At 41.6% G+C, this 16935-nt stretch overlaps 1 protein-coding gene across 1 annotated transcript in view; it reads right to left on the reverse strand.

Moving 5' to 3' along the window:
• Positions 1-6310: 6310 nt before the first annotated feature.
• Positions 6311-16935, reverse strand: part of si:dkeyp-14d3.1 (transmembrane protein 132C) — a 136066-nt gene continuing 125441 nt past the window's right edge. Inside the window, exons 7-9 of the mRNA XM_035164932.2 lie at positions 13747-14020; positions 9556-9747; positions 6311-8182 (exon numbers count right to left, since the gene is read on the reverse strand). Coding sequence (XP_035020823.1) covers positions 7013-8182; positions 9556-9747; positions 13747-14020 — 1636 coding nt within the window. The 3' untranslated portion in view covers positions 6311-7012. The remainder of the gene's footprint in view (positions 8183-9555; positions 9748-13746; positions 14021-16935) is intronic.

Here is a 16935-nt window from a genome sequence, read left to right on the forward strand (position 1 = left end):
GTAAATATCATACATTTTACACAATAATAACTTGCGCAACATGATTAGGAACATATTATATATTTTCATTGCTCCCAAGGAAAACTCGAAGTCAAGGGTTTCAATTATTCATATAAAAAAAAACACACCCTGTGACAGTCTTCTGCAAACACACGTGTGTAAAGCCTCATTTTAAATTCCCACTGGGAGAAGCAGCAGATTTCCTCTGAGTTTCATCAGACAAAGATTGAAATCAAGTTGTCATCGCCGATTTTTTTCTTTTTTTAATGTTAAGGCCTTCCAGCCATGAGGCACGCAAAGGGCCATTTCCTGTTTAATTTGGTCAGAGAGCTCACATAACCGTGACTGAGCAGACAGCTTGATGTTTGAAACCAACACAATGCCTCCGGGTCATAATTCTAGTGTGGCAGCTTGTTTCTCATGTTGAGAGGGATTTCTGACACATCCAAGTGGTTACAGAGGCAGAATTGCAGGGCAATAACACTGAGATATATAGTTTTGTACTGGCCTTCCAATATTTCTAAGTTGATATATTGGCCAGGATCTAAGAAAACAGCAGTTCCGTGGAGAGAACACTTCCCGCATAAATTTATACCTGTTAGTGTTTTATCTTTTCTCCTTTTCCGAGCACGGCTTTAGAGCCGAGGTAATGCATGACCTATGAAGTGTAAAGAGTTTTCAATTTGATAGAATATACTTTGATACAAATGTCCCCTTTCTCATTAGGGTTAGGTGTTAGGAGTTGGTCTGTTGGTCCATCTCATTGGTTTAGACTGAAAAATCTGCTGGATAGATTTGATTCATGATTTCTATGAATCATCCAATTAAGTTTCCTCCAGCACCATTAGAGGTGAAGTTTGACCATCCTGTAACGCATCAATTGGATGCATTGGCAGATCTCGAATTTTTCTAAATCAGGGGACAACACACAGGGGCCACAATTTACACGGAGGCGCAATTAAATGTCCAACATATGTCTATCTATCTATGCACAATTCCTGATTCAGTCATTACTGTTGGCTCTACAGCTTTGAGCAAAGCCACACATCATTGAAAGAAATAGAACTTAACAAATTGTCATATTTATTGTTTGTCTTGTTAGTAAGTAACTAGTTTATATGAAAAAATAAGACTACTGGCAGGAAAGGGGCACTTCAGGGTCCAATCAGATCTCAGTGCCCCCTGGCCCCACCGCTGCATCCGCCCCTATTTGGATGGAGTGGGGCTGTGGTCCGGTCAGTCGTTCATTTGGACAGTCGTCGTGGTTTCCTAATGATTTTGGTGATCTTTTGACTTCTCTCCTGCCATCATAGGGTCTAAAAAGGGATTGAAATGCATTTAGCTCAGAGCATGATGTGCCTCAGTATCACCTCTCAGGCATTGGAAGGTGCTGAGGGGGGTTGCAGAAAATCTGCTGGTCAGAGGCTGTAACGAGGCTAAATAAATTGACTTTAATTGCATTTTAGCATAGTAGCAGGCCTCACAGCCAACAAACAATAAATAATGCAAAATTAAGTTGCACTTTCAATCACTGACATTGACATTTACTTACATTAATTACATTTACATTCTTTAAATATTTATTAGTTTAGAATTAACAAAAAATTAAGTTGTTGTGTGTATGACCTTGAGTAAGACCATTATCCATCCTCCAGGTCAAACAATTTTGTCTCCTCCCCATCCAATCTAAATTACTTTTCGTGGGCATGTGGCAGTCAAACATAATCCACAGCATGTTAAGCTGCTTTTAATTGTATTACAGTCTTACCTGTGTAATGAGAAACCGGGAGACGCTCCCTAAGATGTTGCTCCAGTAATTGGAGGATTAGGAGGTATCATCACATGTTAATTAAGATAAGCTAATGCAGATACAATGTTGAAGAGAATGGCCAAGCAGACAAATCGCTCATCTCTACATACTAATCACCGGCATTTACATAGACCTAATTATCCTATCTGAGCTGTCTTTGTTGCACGACCTCCTGGAGCTTGTTCTGCAACACACAGGACGGTGTTTGGACAAGAGACAAGGTGTTTAACGCAGGGTTGATCTGTTACTAACGTGCTACATCAATGAAGTCTCTCTGAGGATATGAGCTATGGAAAGAAAAACACGTGTCGGGCCTCTCACAATCTCTTGTTCCAGAAAATGTGCTGTCTCGTCATTTGAAATACTGTGTTCTGCGGGGCTGTAGGCACAGCGGCAGGTTAAGGCTGTTCACTCAGACAGATGATCTGTGAAATAAGCAACCGTAAAATGCTTTAACAGTGTACATCTATCCGGATTTATGGCATCAACCTTGGTTATTATGTGCAGGCCCCGTGGTTTAGAGCATCTTATTTGTTCAGAATGGGGCTTGACTCCCATATAACAGTACAGGTATCAAGATAAATCTTCCTCGGCCACAGTGAGCAGGACCATTCGTGCCAGGTGTATCGTGGTAGCCCTCTGACCTTCTATTGTTTTCCGGCAGATAGAAAAATGCCCTGACCTGCCTGAGAGCAGTGGCTGATAGGTTGCTCCCCTGTGTCTGCTTGTCCTCCTGAGCCGATTCATCTAAATGACATGGTTGGGCACTCACCTCGTGTTTGCAGAGGGACTTTGCTATTGTATTTGTTGAATACTTTTCAGTTTGTGAGTCATCGCTGATGTTTTTTGCAGTGCATCTGTTTATGCTGGTGTGTGTGAGTTTGTGTTTATATCAGCTTGTAGGAATGAAACCCAAGTACCCACTGGTATTATAGGGACACACCGTGGTCTACTCAAAGTAAACAGTCTAAGAAGGCTTTATATTAGGGATAGGGTAAAATTAACCTATTTATTTACAAATCTCTCTCTGCCTTTTCTATTCAGTTGACTGTGTGTGTTTTCAGTGATCCAATCGTCACAATCTCAATCAGCCAATCACGTCTTTGCAGTCAACTTTTAAATCTACAACACTCCTCCTCCCCAGTCACCTCAAGTCTCCATAACCAGAGCCCTGGTGGAACCCAGCTGATTCCTCTCATCTCATTCAGATCCTCAGCAGCGAAATCCAGGTGTAGCTTATTCCTCTATGTTGCCAATTTACACTGTTGTCCAAAACACACACACAGTATATTTTCCTCCTTTACAATGACCACTAGCATTGTAGTTTATTTTGTGTCTGTAGCACATAAACTTGCTGCTGTAAATATGCTCTGGAACATCAAGTATGTATTAATCCAAAGCTGAAAATAGTCAACAACAAATGCACTATTAACGTCTATTAGCACCTTAGTGCTACCACTGACAAGGTAGGTAAGTCTAAGCTAAGAAATTGACAAGTAAATTTTATATTTTAATGTTTCCATGGGATTTATAGTCAATAAGTATAGACTAAAAGCAGTCTTATCATGTAAGGTAAGAAATTGATGTAGTTAGAGCCCCAAGGATAGGAAGACAAAAAACTGTGTGTGTGTGTGTGTGTGTGCCTTTGGTGCTCCATGGCTCCGTCTGTAGAAATGGCCAAAACCAGAAAGTCAAGCTGACCTTGTCCACTGCTCTTTCGTTCCTCTGCAGCAGCATGTTTGTGCATGATTAGTTGCTGTAAAGCTACTGTGAACTGATTTTAGAGTGAATTCAAAGGAAGCAACATAAATCAAGCAGCAAATAATCATTTGGAAATTGCAAATACAGATCTGGCACACTAGGACCACAGGGAGCCCAGCCAACCATTGGTGAGAGTTTGTTGGTCTCACATCATCAATTTAATTAAAAATCCATTTAAGATGGCGGCCTGGGGAGGTTTTTTTCTTTTCCTTTCAGGGAAGGTAAGACTTGAAGCCAACAAACTGGGGTTACCACTTTCCACAAATTGAAGGAAATACAATCATATCTGCGGTGCCACATCCCAGCAGGCATGAACACGTCTAAAACTAGGGCCCGAGGGGGTGGGGAGCGTAGATCTTTAATGGGATGCGCCGCTGTTCCTACCTGAGGAGGCTGAAGCCACCGACGATGGTCACAGACAGAGAGTCACATTGGTGTTTTAATTACACAGGACCCTCCATCAATCATGCCCCTTGTGGCTGACAGTTAAATCCCTCCCAGACCAGGCTGCACCGGCTCCCCTCGTCCTTCACAGTCCAAAGGCTGAACACAGCAGCCTCAGTCCCAGCACACACTGCACAGACCCCACTTCAACTGCCTGCAGCCTCTGATACAGGAGAAGGAAAATCACACAGGAGACGGCCGGTCGCGCCACGGAAAATAAGTAGAAACATATTAGGACAGGGAAGACGCAGAGACAAAGGGGAGGGAGGCTTTCTCCTCTGTGTGTGTGCATGCGTATTTACTAAGCTGAGGTCTTCATGGATTTTATGCAGTCTAACTATTCATTGGTGAATTTAATAAATGATGACAGGCAGTTTGGTTGTTTCCATTCTTTATGCTAAGCTAAGCATCTGCTGGCGGTAGCTTCATATACAGACATGAGGTGACGTGATGTGTTTTGTCGATCTTCTCATCTACATCTTGCAAAACAGTAAATAACCTCATTTCCCACAGTGCCAACCTACACCTGTTTTATCTTAAAGCTGGGGTTGGTGAGTGCAGAAAAGTTGGCTGCAAAAGGCTGCGCTGAAAACATGCAACCGCTACATTAACCCCTCAAATCAACCCTTACGACAAAATGACACCCCCAAAACACGTGAACGTGCACACAACTGCTGGAAGCTGACTCGAGGAGCTTCATTGACATTATCATGTCTGAATCAACTATAAGAAAACAACTAACATTATCATAATTAACCTAAACAATAAACATGGCTATTATTAGTACCCACGTCATTAGTACTAGCATGTTAGCAAGGGGAATTCTTTATTGAAAATTGCGTTTGATGTCATAACTTATTGCTGGCTAGCCACCAGGAAATGCCTCTTGTAATGTTTGTTAACTGGCAACATCAACACATTATTTTCCGCAAATTGACCAACGTCAATTTGCATGTTAGAGTTTCCATAATGAAAGATTTGTTGGCTCTGACTCAGAGTACACTCCTGAGCCAAGTACTTCATCCAAACACATTTTGGTTCTAGCCTTTCGAAACTTCTTTTCTTGCTTTGTTTTGCAGTGGAAGCCTTTGTCTGTAGTAGAACTGGGAATTTTGGCTGCACTTTTTCGGCCATTTTTACATGACTCGATCACTAACTTCTAAATACTGTCTCTGCTTCAGCTTGTGAAGACTCCTGTCAAGCGGATTGAGAGCATTGGCAGGGGGCAGACAACTTTACTTATTGATGGCTATCAGGACGTGAGGAGGAATTCAACAAATACAATAAGTGTTTCCCATACAACTGACCAACCCTACCTTTAATACCTGGCTTGTTATCGCTCTACCTGAACTCTACCTTTTTTTTGTCATATTAATTTGGTGTTCTGGCTCAGCATGCAGCAAACCTGAAGCAGAACCCTAGAAGTAGAACGAGAGAATCCGTCAACACACTTGAACTAATTAAATAAAAGTGTAAAAGCCACTAAACTTTCTGACGGAGCTCCATTCACTGCTCACTGTTGACATAACTGAGTTGATCTTAATCTTTAATTACACTTGAGGTAGTACTACCAATGCTGCCACACTACAGCACCAGTTGACATACTGTGAATATTTCTCTGCTTGATGGAAAATAATAGAACAAAAAGAAAAAAAAAACATAATCAGCCACCACTGTGATAATAACATTCACTGAGCAAAATGTAATTTTTCAGCCGACTGCCTTTTGTTTAGGAAGATTTCAGAGATGATTATTGTTTGTGCAATTATCTGAATAATAAATGATCCATTTCCAAAAACGAAAACATTTTCCACCTTGTCCGTAATTATCTCTCTTTGTATCGGCACGATCCCCGAGAGATGGAGAGCACATTACATCCCCGCTTGTCCATCATTAAGCTTCTCCTCCAGGCTCCGGGACAGAGGTTAACGAGACATTAATTGGCATTTCCTTCAAAGCTCACAAAACTTTAAACTGGGGGGTGGTGGCAGTAGAGGAAATGGCACATTACCATGTTGTTCAGCCATTTATTTAAAAGCCTCATCATACGCTGGCTGTCATTTTAGTTGTTCCAACGGATGAGATGAGAATATTAATGACCACTGCCTCCCTCCACTGGCAAGCATTAAAAGCAATAACATATTGTGTTGTGGCATGTGGGTAAATTGCTCATAAAATACTTACGATACAAAGGTGAATGTTTAATTGGCCTTTCTTTAGTGACCCACACTTCTCAGCTAACCTCGAGACACGAGACAAGAATAGCTTTACGATCAATAAAAGGATGATACAGGCTCTTGACATTATTGTGTATTCCTTAAATGTTATGAAAATACAATATACAGAGCAACAATACAATGCTTTGGAGACTGTTTGGTATATACATGACAGGTCTTCTGACGTGTTAAGGAGGATGAGGATGACCTGGAAAGTTGTGCCTTTTCTTTTTCCTCAACAACATGCACACGTTTCACTTGGCTTGCTTTGGCCTTTCCAGAACTCTTCCACAGAATAAGGATCTGGCGTAAGAAATTAATATTCAAAAATGTTACAAAACTTCCAAAACCATTTAATGTGCACACACACACATTCAGAACATCTATCTAGTTATGTCACTGCTCTTTTTAAAATCTACATGTCTGAATATCACAGGTCATAGTTGCTGCAGATAAGTCCTGGGACCATTACTTGAATTCTATCTAAACCCTGTCATAATAAAACAATGATAAAAAGGTAATCATCTGATCAACAAATGGAAAGAACAGAATCACCTCATGTCCTCATTCTTTGACAAACAGAATTTTTTTCTTTAGTGATTCACCATCAGTCACTTGTGGAATCAAGACAGTCCTCTTGAAGGTGATGACCCTTTGGCAGTTTGGGGTGATTCTGAAGTTGTTTTCTTCCTCTTTCACTTGTTTGGGGGTCCGATTTCTGTCCAGACCACTTTCCTCTGAAAGGCATAAGGGTGAGTCTGTCACAAGTGCACATAGTACATTATGCCACCTCTTTTAAAGCACTGTCATTTAACCTTTCCATGTAATTGCGCAACTCCTTGGAGTCTCCCAGCTCCACGTCCTGGCACACCCACTTAATGTCCTGGCAGTGGCTTCCCGTCAGTGTGTTAACAGTGGGGTAGCTACTGTCCGAGGGAATGGTGGTGAACGTGGTGAACTTGACACGCTTCCTCTTGGTGGTGGGTGAGTCTCCTTTGATGTCCTTGGCTATGCAGCCTGTGTCTGCTGTCCGGTGCACTTGGCCCTGCACGCTCTTCTGGGCAGAGCCTCCATTCAGCAAGTGGCTGCCTTCCTCGAGGCCACTGCTCGAGTCCATCATGGAAGTCTGCTCCTCCTGTTGTGGCGACAGGCTGATTTGGCTCTCTAGCAGCTCTGCCTCATTCCCCAACCACACCCAATCGTGGGCATGGTTCATGTTTTCCTGTCCCTCAATGGATAGCTCCTTGTGACGGTATTTCAGGGTATAGGAGATGCAATTGATGAGAAAGACCAAGATAGCGAGACAGAAGACACCCAGCAGGGCATACATGCCAATTTCGAGGTCTGTCAGTCCGCGAGCAGTCTGAATGAGGTCATCATCCATGTTGCGGCCACGGGGCAGGTCCACTTGTGCAGGGAAGTCAGCAAAGTCAATTGGTATGTCCTGGCTACCATCATCTGATAGTTTATCCCCATTGGGGCGGCGAATTATCGCACTTCTAGTGGTGGTGGCTTTCCTCAACACCCCGTCCTCCATGTCGGAGATGGAGCTGCCGTAGTAGTGGGTGTTAAGTCCGGTCCTGTCCTGGGAGGGGGAGAGCCTGCCTCTGTTGTCCATATCGTCTCCATCTGGGCCATAATCGCTGTTTCCTGCCCTCGAGCTGTCACTGTGACCAAACTTCACCCTGATGTTACAGTTCCCCGCTGCCAGGATGCTGCGCCGCTTGAACTTCTGGCAAACTTCACAAACAGTCATTTCCACTCTGACAAGAAGGCCTTGGCCCTCTGCCTCAGTCACGATGACTGGCCACTTCCATGAGGGGTCCTGCTGCACCGTTACCACCTCCTCGTCTAGAGAGGTGGCTGTTAGGACAAAAAACTCTGAATTGTACAGGTCTAGAGGAGCCAGTGAGCCGTCACTGAACTGGAGCCAGGCACTGATTAGGGCCTCCTATGGACACACAAAATACAATACAGCATTATAAGAGAAAAAGAGAAAATAAATAGTCCCTGACACAAAGATAACATGGTGTGCTTCGATGGAAATGGAAATTACGGCGTAAAAGTACTGCATCTAGCCTCATTTCATAGAAAATATTCGCTTTAGCTCTGAATTTGCAATGCTTCTTTGTTTGGTGGTTACAGCATCAAGCAGATGTTCCTCAGGTACATTGGTTTGTGTTTTCTCTCCACAGTGTTTTGAATTGGTAAAAATGAAGCACTGATTATTTCCATTCACTCTTCCTTTTGTCAATGCAACATTTGGACATACAGTTCACTATGTATGGAAATTTCTGATCTAAGTCCGCATTTGTAAGTCGAATAAAAAGTGACTAAGAGGGGTGGTTCTGCTATCTCAGCTGCTGCTCTGTCTACGATAAGAGGGATACAGATTCAGAGATATGTGCAGAAGATCAGACAGCAACATTAAATGTTGTTCATGGGGATGAGGATTTGCTGTACAGTCGGCATCTTACGGCTTTCTCATGTTTAATATCTTAAAGTTGCTTTAGGACAAATCCCCCATGCCCCCTAATTACTGACACCAGAGGACTTCCAGTGCAGTGCTGCCTGATTCTCTTCATCTGCATATGAAGATAGGTCAGATAACTGTGCTCACCCTATCCTCCCTTTCTTGGAGGAAGTGGGAGAAGAGGAATGTAAAAAAGGAACAGTGGTAAGGGAGCTTGATGGGCAGATCAAAGAGGCCACAATGAGAGTAGCCGGGGCGAATGAGAACGTGACAGAGCGGCTGAGTTTGGTCTCCAAGTCACATTTTCGCTGTTTTGTGTTGCCTTTGCATGCTCCGTCATTAAGCTTCTGTTACTATTAGTTGCCTGGGGAAACGCTCTCTGTCACACTCTGGCTTTTCAAGCCTCGGCGTTAAGAGGGTTAGGGATGGTGTGGAACAAACAAATAGACACGTGTACACGAGCACATGCACACTCGCGGCGTTCTTTGATTATAAAATTGCTCATTCATGGACCCTGATAGTGTGAAATGGAATCTGGAAGAAAGACTTTTTGTCTCTGCACAGTAATCAAGGCTGCAGAATGCACAGTTTTGGTTTCAGCAGATATATAAAATTGAATTGTTTCTTTCATCAAATGGCTATCAAACCAAAGAGAGGTGTAAAACAAATTATGTTATAATGTGGAAATAATGTTTTCTTATTTTTTTTCCCAATCGCATTAGATCAGAAGATTTTGAAACTGAGGTCTTTATATTTAGCTTTAGTGGCTAAGAGAGACTTGAACCATCAAGCAATACTTCATTCATACTTAATTTTTGTTTCAAAATTTACTTGAGGTCTCTTGTACCGACCTGCTTGGGGCTCTGCAGAACCTCCTGTGTGTTCGTGGTGGCCAGGATGGCTCTGTTGCTTCCTGGACTGAGCTGCAGGCTCATGGAGAGCCCCGTCACCAGCTGGACCCCCAGCTCTGTGATGGTGACTTTGTCGTCCACCACCGTCACAGTCTTCTCTGCCAGGATGGAGTCTGACAAAGGAGACAATACCTAGCAGGTGGAAAAGAAAGACAGTGAGGCAATGAGGGGAAGATATTATAGATTCAAACATTAAAAAGGAGTTTTTAAAAGGAAAAGCTGCAGAATTTGGATTTTTCTTCCACAATATTTCTCTCAAATACATCATTGACAGCTGTAACCTGTGACTGTCTAGTATATGATCAATTACTGCAGCGCTTATTCATATGCTGCTTTAAACACTAAAGGTTGGGAAGGTCTGTCCCAGGAGAAATCAGCAGTGACAGCAACCGCAGCTGAGCAGAGAAACAGAGAACTACCTATAGAAACTTCATCAACAGGAAATCCGAGCAGAAATGAATCAGCAGTGGTCACGTCGCTTGATTGACAGGAGATTCCTGGTAAGCGGGGAAGTAAAAATACCACATCAATGAGCACTGAGCAGCGAGGACGTCAGCGACTTGAAAAAAGCGGATTACTGGCGGGTTATAGGCGATTTAAGAAAGTGTCTCTCCAAGTGTTTCATCTAACATAAAAGACTCACAAGCCCCCTCACAATATGCAAAACGATACTTTATCAGGCTATGTGGATCAAACAACAACTGCACTTGGCTGCCCCCAAACCCCCATACTTCCTGTAGGTAAGAATCCATTCCCTTTGATTAATGTTGGATATATAGAGGAGAGGCACACTTTAACCCGAAACTGAAGCAGGAACTAACTAACTAACTGTGTTTATGATGAGTACCACCAGAGGGATGTGTGGCTTTCTCTGCATGCAATCATCTTCTGCAATCATCAGTCTGCGCGGCACGTGGCGCGCCCGTCCGACCTTTTGCGCTCGCAAATGTTTTCCAGTTTGGTGCTTCCTCTGTGATGTTTTTTGCAGAGGTGAAGACACATCTGCAGGCAGACAAACGGATGAGTCCCTGGCAGCAGGAAGCAGATCCCACTCACACAGATGTCATTAGGACACTGATATTCATCCAGTTAGCCTGAAGAGCCTGACAACCCAGAGCGCTGAGAGCGAGGACCCGCTCACTGCCGAGAGCCCGCAGCGAAGCCTGTGACACACCAGTAAGCACCTGTCTGCTCCTGACAAAAGGAGATTCTAGTCAAACTGCAGCCATGACACCGGCATCTGGGTTCGTCCCTGGAATAAACAATATGCTCGCGCCCCTGCAGTATCAAATTATAACACACTGTATACTTGTGTCGACATAATAATGTACTAGAGTGAGGTTGAATTAAGTATATTAATAAAATAGCTCTGCTTCATGGTGGTTTTCATAATTCAGATAATTTGAACGTGGGTGATATTTTAAACTAAAATAATGGCCGTATTAGTTTCAAAACATTCAAATAATTACCTCATTATATTCTGTCATTACTAACACAGACCTTTGCCAAGAGCATTGGCAGCCTCCACCGCGCTCTGCAGTGCATTTTACATTGTGTGTCATCATATTTTGGGACAAACCTGAGGAATAACGTTGACATGATGAGATAAGAAGCAGGCACTGATCCTCCAGCGTAAATATGACAGGGTTTTTTAAAGACTTTTTTTTTCATGTTCATCACAAACTTCGCTGTTACGCTGACTTCTCATTTGGTCAATTCAGCAAAGTGTCGAGCTTTTAGAAAACCAAAGTACAGAAAAAAAGACAGGCACCTTTAAAAATGTAAAATGCTCCAGTGATACTCACTATTAGGGCTGCGCAATAAAACAATGTCAATAATGAATGCAATATAATTGTCATTAATATCAATATAACAAGGGTTTAAAATGTATTGATATAATACTAATGCATTGTGCAACACAGTGAGGAGATACAACACATACTTTATATGTCTCGAATTAAAATGTTTTGCTGTTTTTGATGTCTTTGTCACTCTCTGCTCATTAAGAAGAGTTTAAACCCACAACCTCAGAAGCAAAAATTTTACTTAAAATATAATAATAATAGCACAAATAAGACATTTATTGTGATATTACAGATATCAACTATTTTATCTTGATATCATTTTTGGCCATAATGCACAGCCCTACTCACTATATTATTATTATTATTATTAAAATGGAACAGAAATTGTAACATGTTGATACACACAAACACAACCTAAAGCTATAATGTTAAGTATTTTCAAATCTATAGTGATTTTATCCCAGACGGCTTTTGTGCTTTTTCATTGAATGTTTTTTAATTACTCAAAGTATCCATTATTCAGTTTTAAATATCTATTTGTACAGACAAATATGGGAAGTTGGGTTGAACCAGTTTTATCCACTTCATCTCTGAATGTGTATTAAAATATGATGCTGCTCTGAGTAAAAAAATATTGATGTATTCCCAAATGAATAGACAAATTCTTTTCAGTTTTATGAGGTCCCAGCTCTGCTTCACTGTTGTCACTGTTTCCTGATCTTTCTCTTTCACTAAGCACCGATAGGTAGAGGGTGAAGAACAAGTGGCTGGACCCTTTTTGAGACATGGACCTAATTTGGGAGGCTGTGGCACAAGTGGAACATAATAATTAATAGCGCTCCTTAAATTCTGTAGCAACAATGCCACTAGCATGAGTGGCCTTATTATGTAGGCCTGCTTATTTAGAAAACACCACTGAGTTAAACAGTAGTTCAGGTTTATTTCAACTTTGGTCTTATTTTCATAGTTCTAGCTAAGGCTGGGCAATAAAGCAATATCAAAATCTCAATATATATTAAATACTTATACATTGTTCCAGCTGCTCATAAAGAAGAATTTAAAACAAGAAACAATAATGTGACATTTATATTGATAATTATTGATATCAACTGATATTAACATTTTTATGTTGATATTATCATTTATATGGATTATGGTAAAATTCTAGTTATGAAAGTAGCTGCCGAGAGCTTGGATCACGGCCACATTACTACAGTGGAGTCCAGAAAGGTGAGAATGATCCCTATCAAATGCAAACAAATTAAAATAAACTGCAATAGGGAAATAATATGGAACCTAAAACATGTCAGAGTTGAAATAGAAATTCAGTCTCTCAACTGTGGTGGATGTGTACACAGCCAGAGTAATGATTTAACAGCTCATCTTTCTCCTTTATTCCAAATAAGTAGAACTAGTCTGGGAGTTTGTTCCAAACCTTTACGATTGTTCAGTTGCAGTTGGCTCGTCTGACTGATGCCAGCAATAACCTTGATGAGTCTCAGAACTCAAAATTGCTACTAAAATGATGGCCAAAAAAGAATGGGAAAAATTTCTAGAATTGCACTCAGTAGAGCACATACCTCCACCGAGGCTCATGAGTTTTCTTAAATTCAATAAAGCAGCATCAGTTCTCTAAATATGCTTGATTTTTTTCACCAAGATCCATCAATTATTTGTGAAAATGTCAAAATATTTAAATCCTGTATCCGCCGCCCCTTTGTCTGGATTCGCCCCACAATCTGATGGTTTCTTTCTTGGCCCATGTCCTATCATTCCGCCGAGTTTCATGGAAATTCGTTGAGCAGCTTTTGCGTAATAACTCTGACAATCCAACAACCCAACCAATGGACAGAGGCAAAAACCTCCATCAAACACATCTCCTTTGCAGTGGTACAACACCAATTTTCTATTAAACTGGATATAACATTTAAAGGTCCAGTGTGTAAGATCTAGGTGAAAGGGATTTATTGGCAGAAATTGAATATAAAATAATCCTAGTTATGTTTTCACTAGTGTTTTATATAAAATGTACAAACACTAGAATGGGTCCTTTATATTTAAATACTTTATATTTACATCGGGAGTGGGTCCTCTCTACGGAGGCCGCCATGTTTTTTTTACAGTAACCCAGACTGAATAAACTAAACACCTTTTGAGTTTTTATGACAACTGAAGGCTACCACAGGTTCTCTTTCATGTTTGGAAGGGGAGGTTGAGGTGAGGGGTGTTCAGCTGCAACGTGCAACTTCACAACTAGATGTCACTGAATTCTACACACTGAACCTTTAAAGAAGCACTGCCTGTTTGAGGTGGATACATGATCTACCTGGATTGTGGTCATCCCCACGTCGAGTCCCATGAGAATCCTCCTGTCCAGCAGCTGTGCAATCTGTGGGTCCTCTACCTTCAGGAAGTCCCACACCAGCTCCGTTATGTCCACCTGCCAATCGGTGCCCAGCATGAAGCTCGCCTGACCTCGGGGATCTGCTGACTCCGCTACAAAATGGGTGAGGACTCGAACCATGGCGTGCTGGTACTGCAGAGTGCAGCTTCGTCCTCGTCTGTCTTCATCGTCCTCGTCGTCGCTGTCCCGTGTGGACCTGACAATAAAAAGAAAAAGACGACCCTCATAAACTCTGGTGGTTGGTCTAGACTGAAATATCTCACCTAACTACTTAGTGGTTTGATAAATTGCCAATAAAATTCAGTATGGACATTAATGGTCCCCAGTGGATGAATCCTGGTGACTTTGCCGCCAACATGAGAAGAAATGTCTTGACAACTATTGGCATGAAATTTCATACATGCATTGATTTTCCTCGGGCTGAACTGTAGTAACTTTGGTTGTTCCCTGATGCTCCATCTAAATACTTATCGCCCAAGTCCTGCAGCACTAGTGATTTTCCCTTCAGCCTCAGCTGTACTTTGGGTTTTCTGTTCATTCTGCATTGACGTGCAGTTTGTTGTATTTTTAGCAGCGTCCCCACTTAAACCGACCTCTGCCAGATGGACTCTCACTCAGCAGAGTAACTTATACAGGGATGTTTACCTGACAAGGATCCAGTAATGAACAGTCCAGCATATGGCTAACCATTTTCCTCCTTCAGCGAATCTCCTTCACCATTAAGGAGCACCGGGTCTGGACTGCGAATGTGCACACACCTCCCTACTGCTTTACTTAATAGCTTCCGTGATTGCTCTGTTGCTAGCAAATCTAATTTTATTACTATAGGCAGCAAATCAGCCAACAGAGACTCAGCTCTTTCTCACCAGTAAAGCTGCTTGGAGAATGACAAACTAGGTTTAAATGGTTACAGCTGCAAAGTCATTAGATTTTGTCCATAATTCTTCTTTTTTTAAATTTTGCTTCAACAAACAGCTCTATAAAAATGACAGAGATGTTGAGAAAGTGTTTGAATGCTTGATCCGGCAGAAGAAGCGCTGTTGCAGTTCTTCAGTCTCACTGGGACACAGTTGGGATACTTGCAAACAGAAAAAGTGCTTTGTCAACAAAACCACTAATCATACACTGTAGTATGAACGTAAAGAGCTGCCGCTCTGTCTAATCATTGTCATTTGTTCCTCCGTCTCTAACACAAACACACACAAGCAAAGGTTGTGATAATGATAAACGGGGAGAAGAAAAGAAGTTAATCTCTTAAACTGTTTTTCCTGCGATTATCCGCTCGACTTGTCTCTTTCTGACGGAATCCCCTGAGAAATCTGACTGCTCGTGGAGCGGTGGGAGTAAGATGTTGGCGGCACACTCCAGAGAAAAGCAACAAGTACAGTGAGGAGCAGAGTTGTAGAGTTTAAAACCTTCGCTGGTCAATTTCACATGCAACAGACTGACACTTATTCCCAGTAATAATTACTCTAATGTTGTTTTACTTACACTGTTTCACTTTCTTTCCTTTACTTTCTGTGCCCATGAAACCTTCACATCAAAGTATGTATCTACAACATGAAATATTCATGACTGAAGAGGCAACAAGTTCAAATAAAACACTGAAACAGTAAAGTTGTAATCTGTTCTATTAGGACTGTGTGGGTGTAGTTTGATCAGATTTTATTGACGTGAACAAACAACTCGTCAGATTTCCATTCAAATGTAGTTAAATCCCGATTGGTGCACAGAACAGTGTGACATCACCATTTTACTGACTGATTAGACTTAAGTCGAATGAACAGTGGTGTTACCACGACACAGGACCTGGATGGATGTGTTCTGATCAGTTTGAAGAGCTGCTGTTTGTCCCTGAAATGTATTTTTGTATAGTCTTATTTCACTATAATATATAGTATATAACAACAGATCAGCTATGTCTGAGTTTGCCCTTCATTTCACATTCAATACATTCTATGTATGGTCAATAGTGCGGCCTCCTCCAATCATGACTTTTATGTCATTTTCTACACAGAAGTAAGAAACAGCATCAAATTCTCAGGTAAGGACGGGTTCATTTGTGTTCCTTTGATCCTCTGAGTATTTCGGCTTCATTCAACAAAGGCACGTCAGCGGATTAGCGCCTCTAAATTGCACATAGGTGTGAATGTAAGTGTGAATGGTTGTTTGTCTCTACATGTCAGCCCTGTGATACATGGTGACCTGTTCAGGATGAACCCCCTCTTACCAAATATCCGCTGGGATTGGCTCAAGTCTACCCTCGACATTCAGAGAGTAGGCGCTAAAGCAAATGGATGGATGGTAGAAAGAACTCGCAGCTGCATGAATCTTGTTCACATACATTGTCTTCACCGAGAGAGTGACTCATGTGAATCATGAATTTGTGATCAAACATTTACAGTTCTTTTAAATCTCTGTTCTCTTTCTAAAAATCCCTGTTCTCTATCTCTCTCCTTTGCTTTTAGAATCATAATGTGAGTATTTTGAGCTTAAACTGAATTTGTTATTTAACGTCGCTGATGTTAAAAGGTTATCTACTGACATACTGACTTAATCAGTGTTTAAACAGCATATTTATGAGGACATTCATACATGCAGGTATTAGACAGAGGTAATGGATCCAGGAGTAAACAAGCTGACAGGGAAATCCAACCATTTCCGCTCCGGTATAAATCTGATATATATGCCAGTGCTTGTGCAGCCATCTCTAAATCTAATCTGAGGTTAATTTAATAAACAAATCACACTCAGCACGGAGAACAACCTGCACCATGAAGCACATTTTTTCCCGCTTCATTCCCTTTCAGGCCCAGCTCTGACTTCAGAGGAGATGCTGCATATTAATGTGTTTATGTGTGTGTGTGTGTGTCTGTGTGTCACCCTTATTTTTGTTGTGTCCCCTGGATCGTACGCTGTATTTGTTTTGGCGTGATGATGCATTTTATTTTCTGCTGCAGTAACATGGTCATTTGGACAGAAATAGACAACGCTGCCTCTATATAAAGCAGCTCCATCTGACATTGGTGTGTATTTAGTGTTTGTGTCTTGTAGGGAATTTGAGTACAGCTGTTTGTTTAACAGTAGAAAGACAACACTCAGTATACATGG

This window comes from Hippoglossus stenolepis, chromosome 9 (assembly GCF_022539355.2).
Source record: "Hippoglossus stenolepis isolate QCI-W04-F060 chromosome 9, HSTE1.2, whole genome shotgun sequence".
In the NCBI taxonomy this organism is placed as follows: Eukaryota; Metazoa; Chordata; class Actinopteri; order Pleuronectiformes; family Pleuronectidae; genus Hippoglossus; species Hippoglossus stenolepis.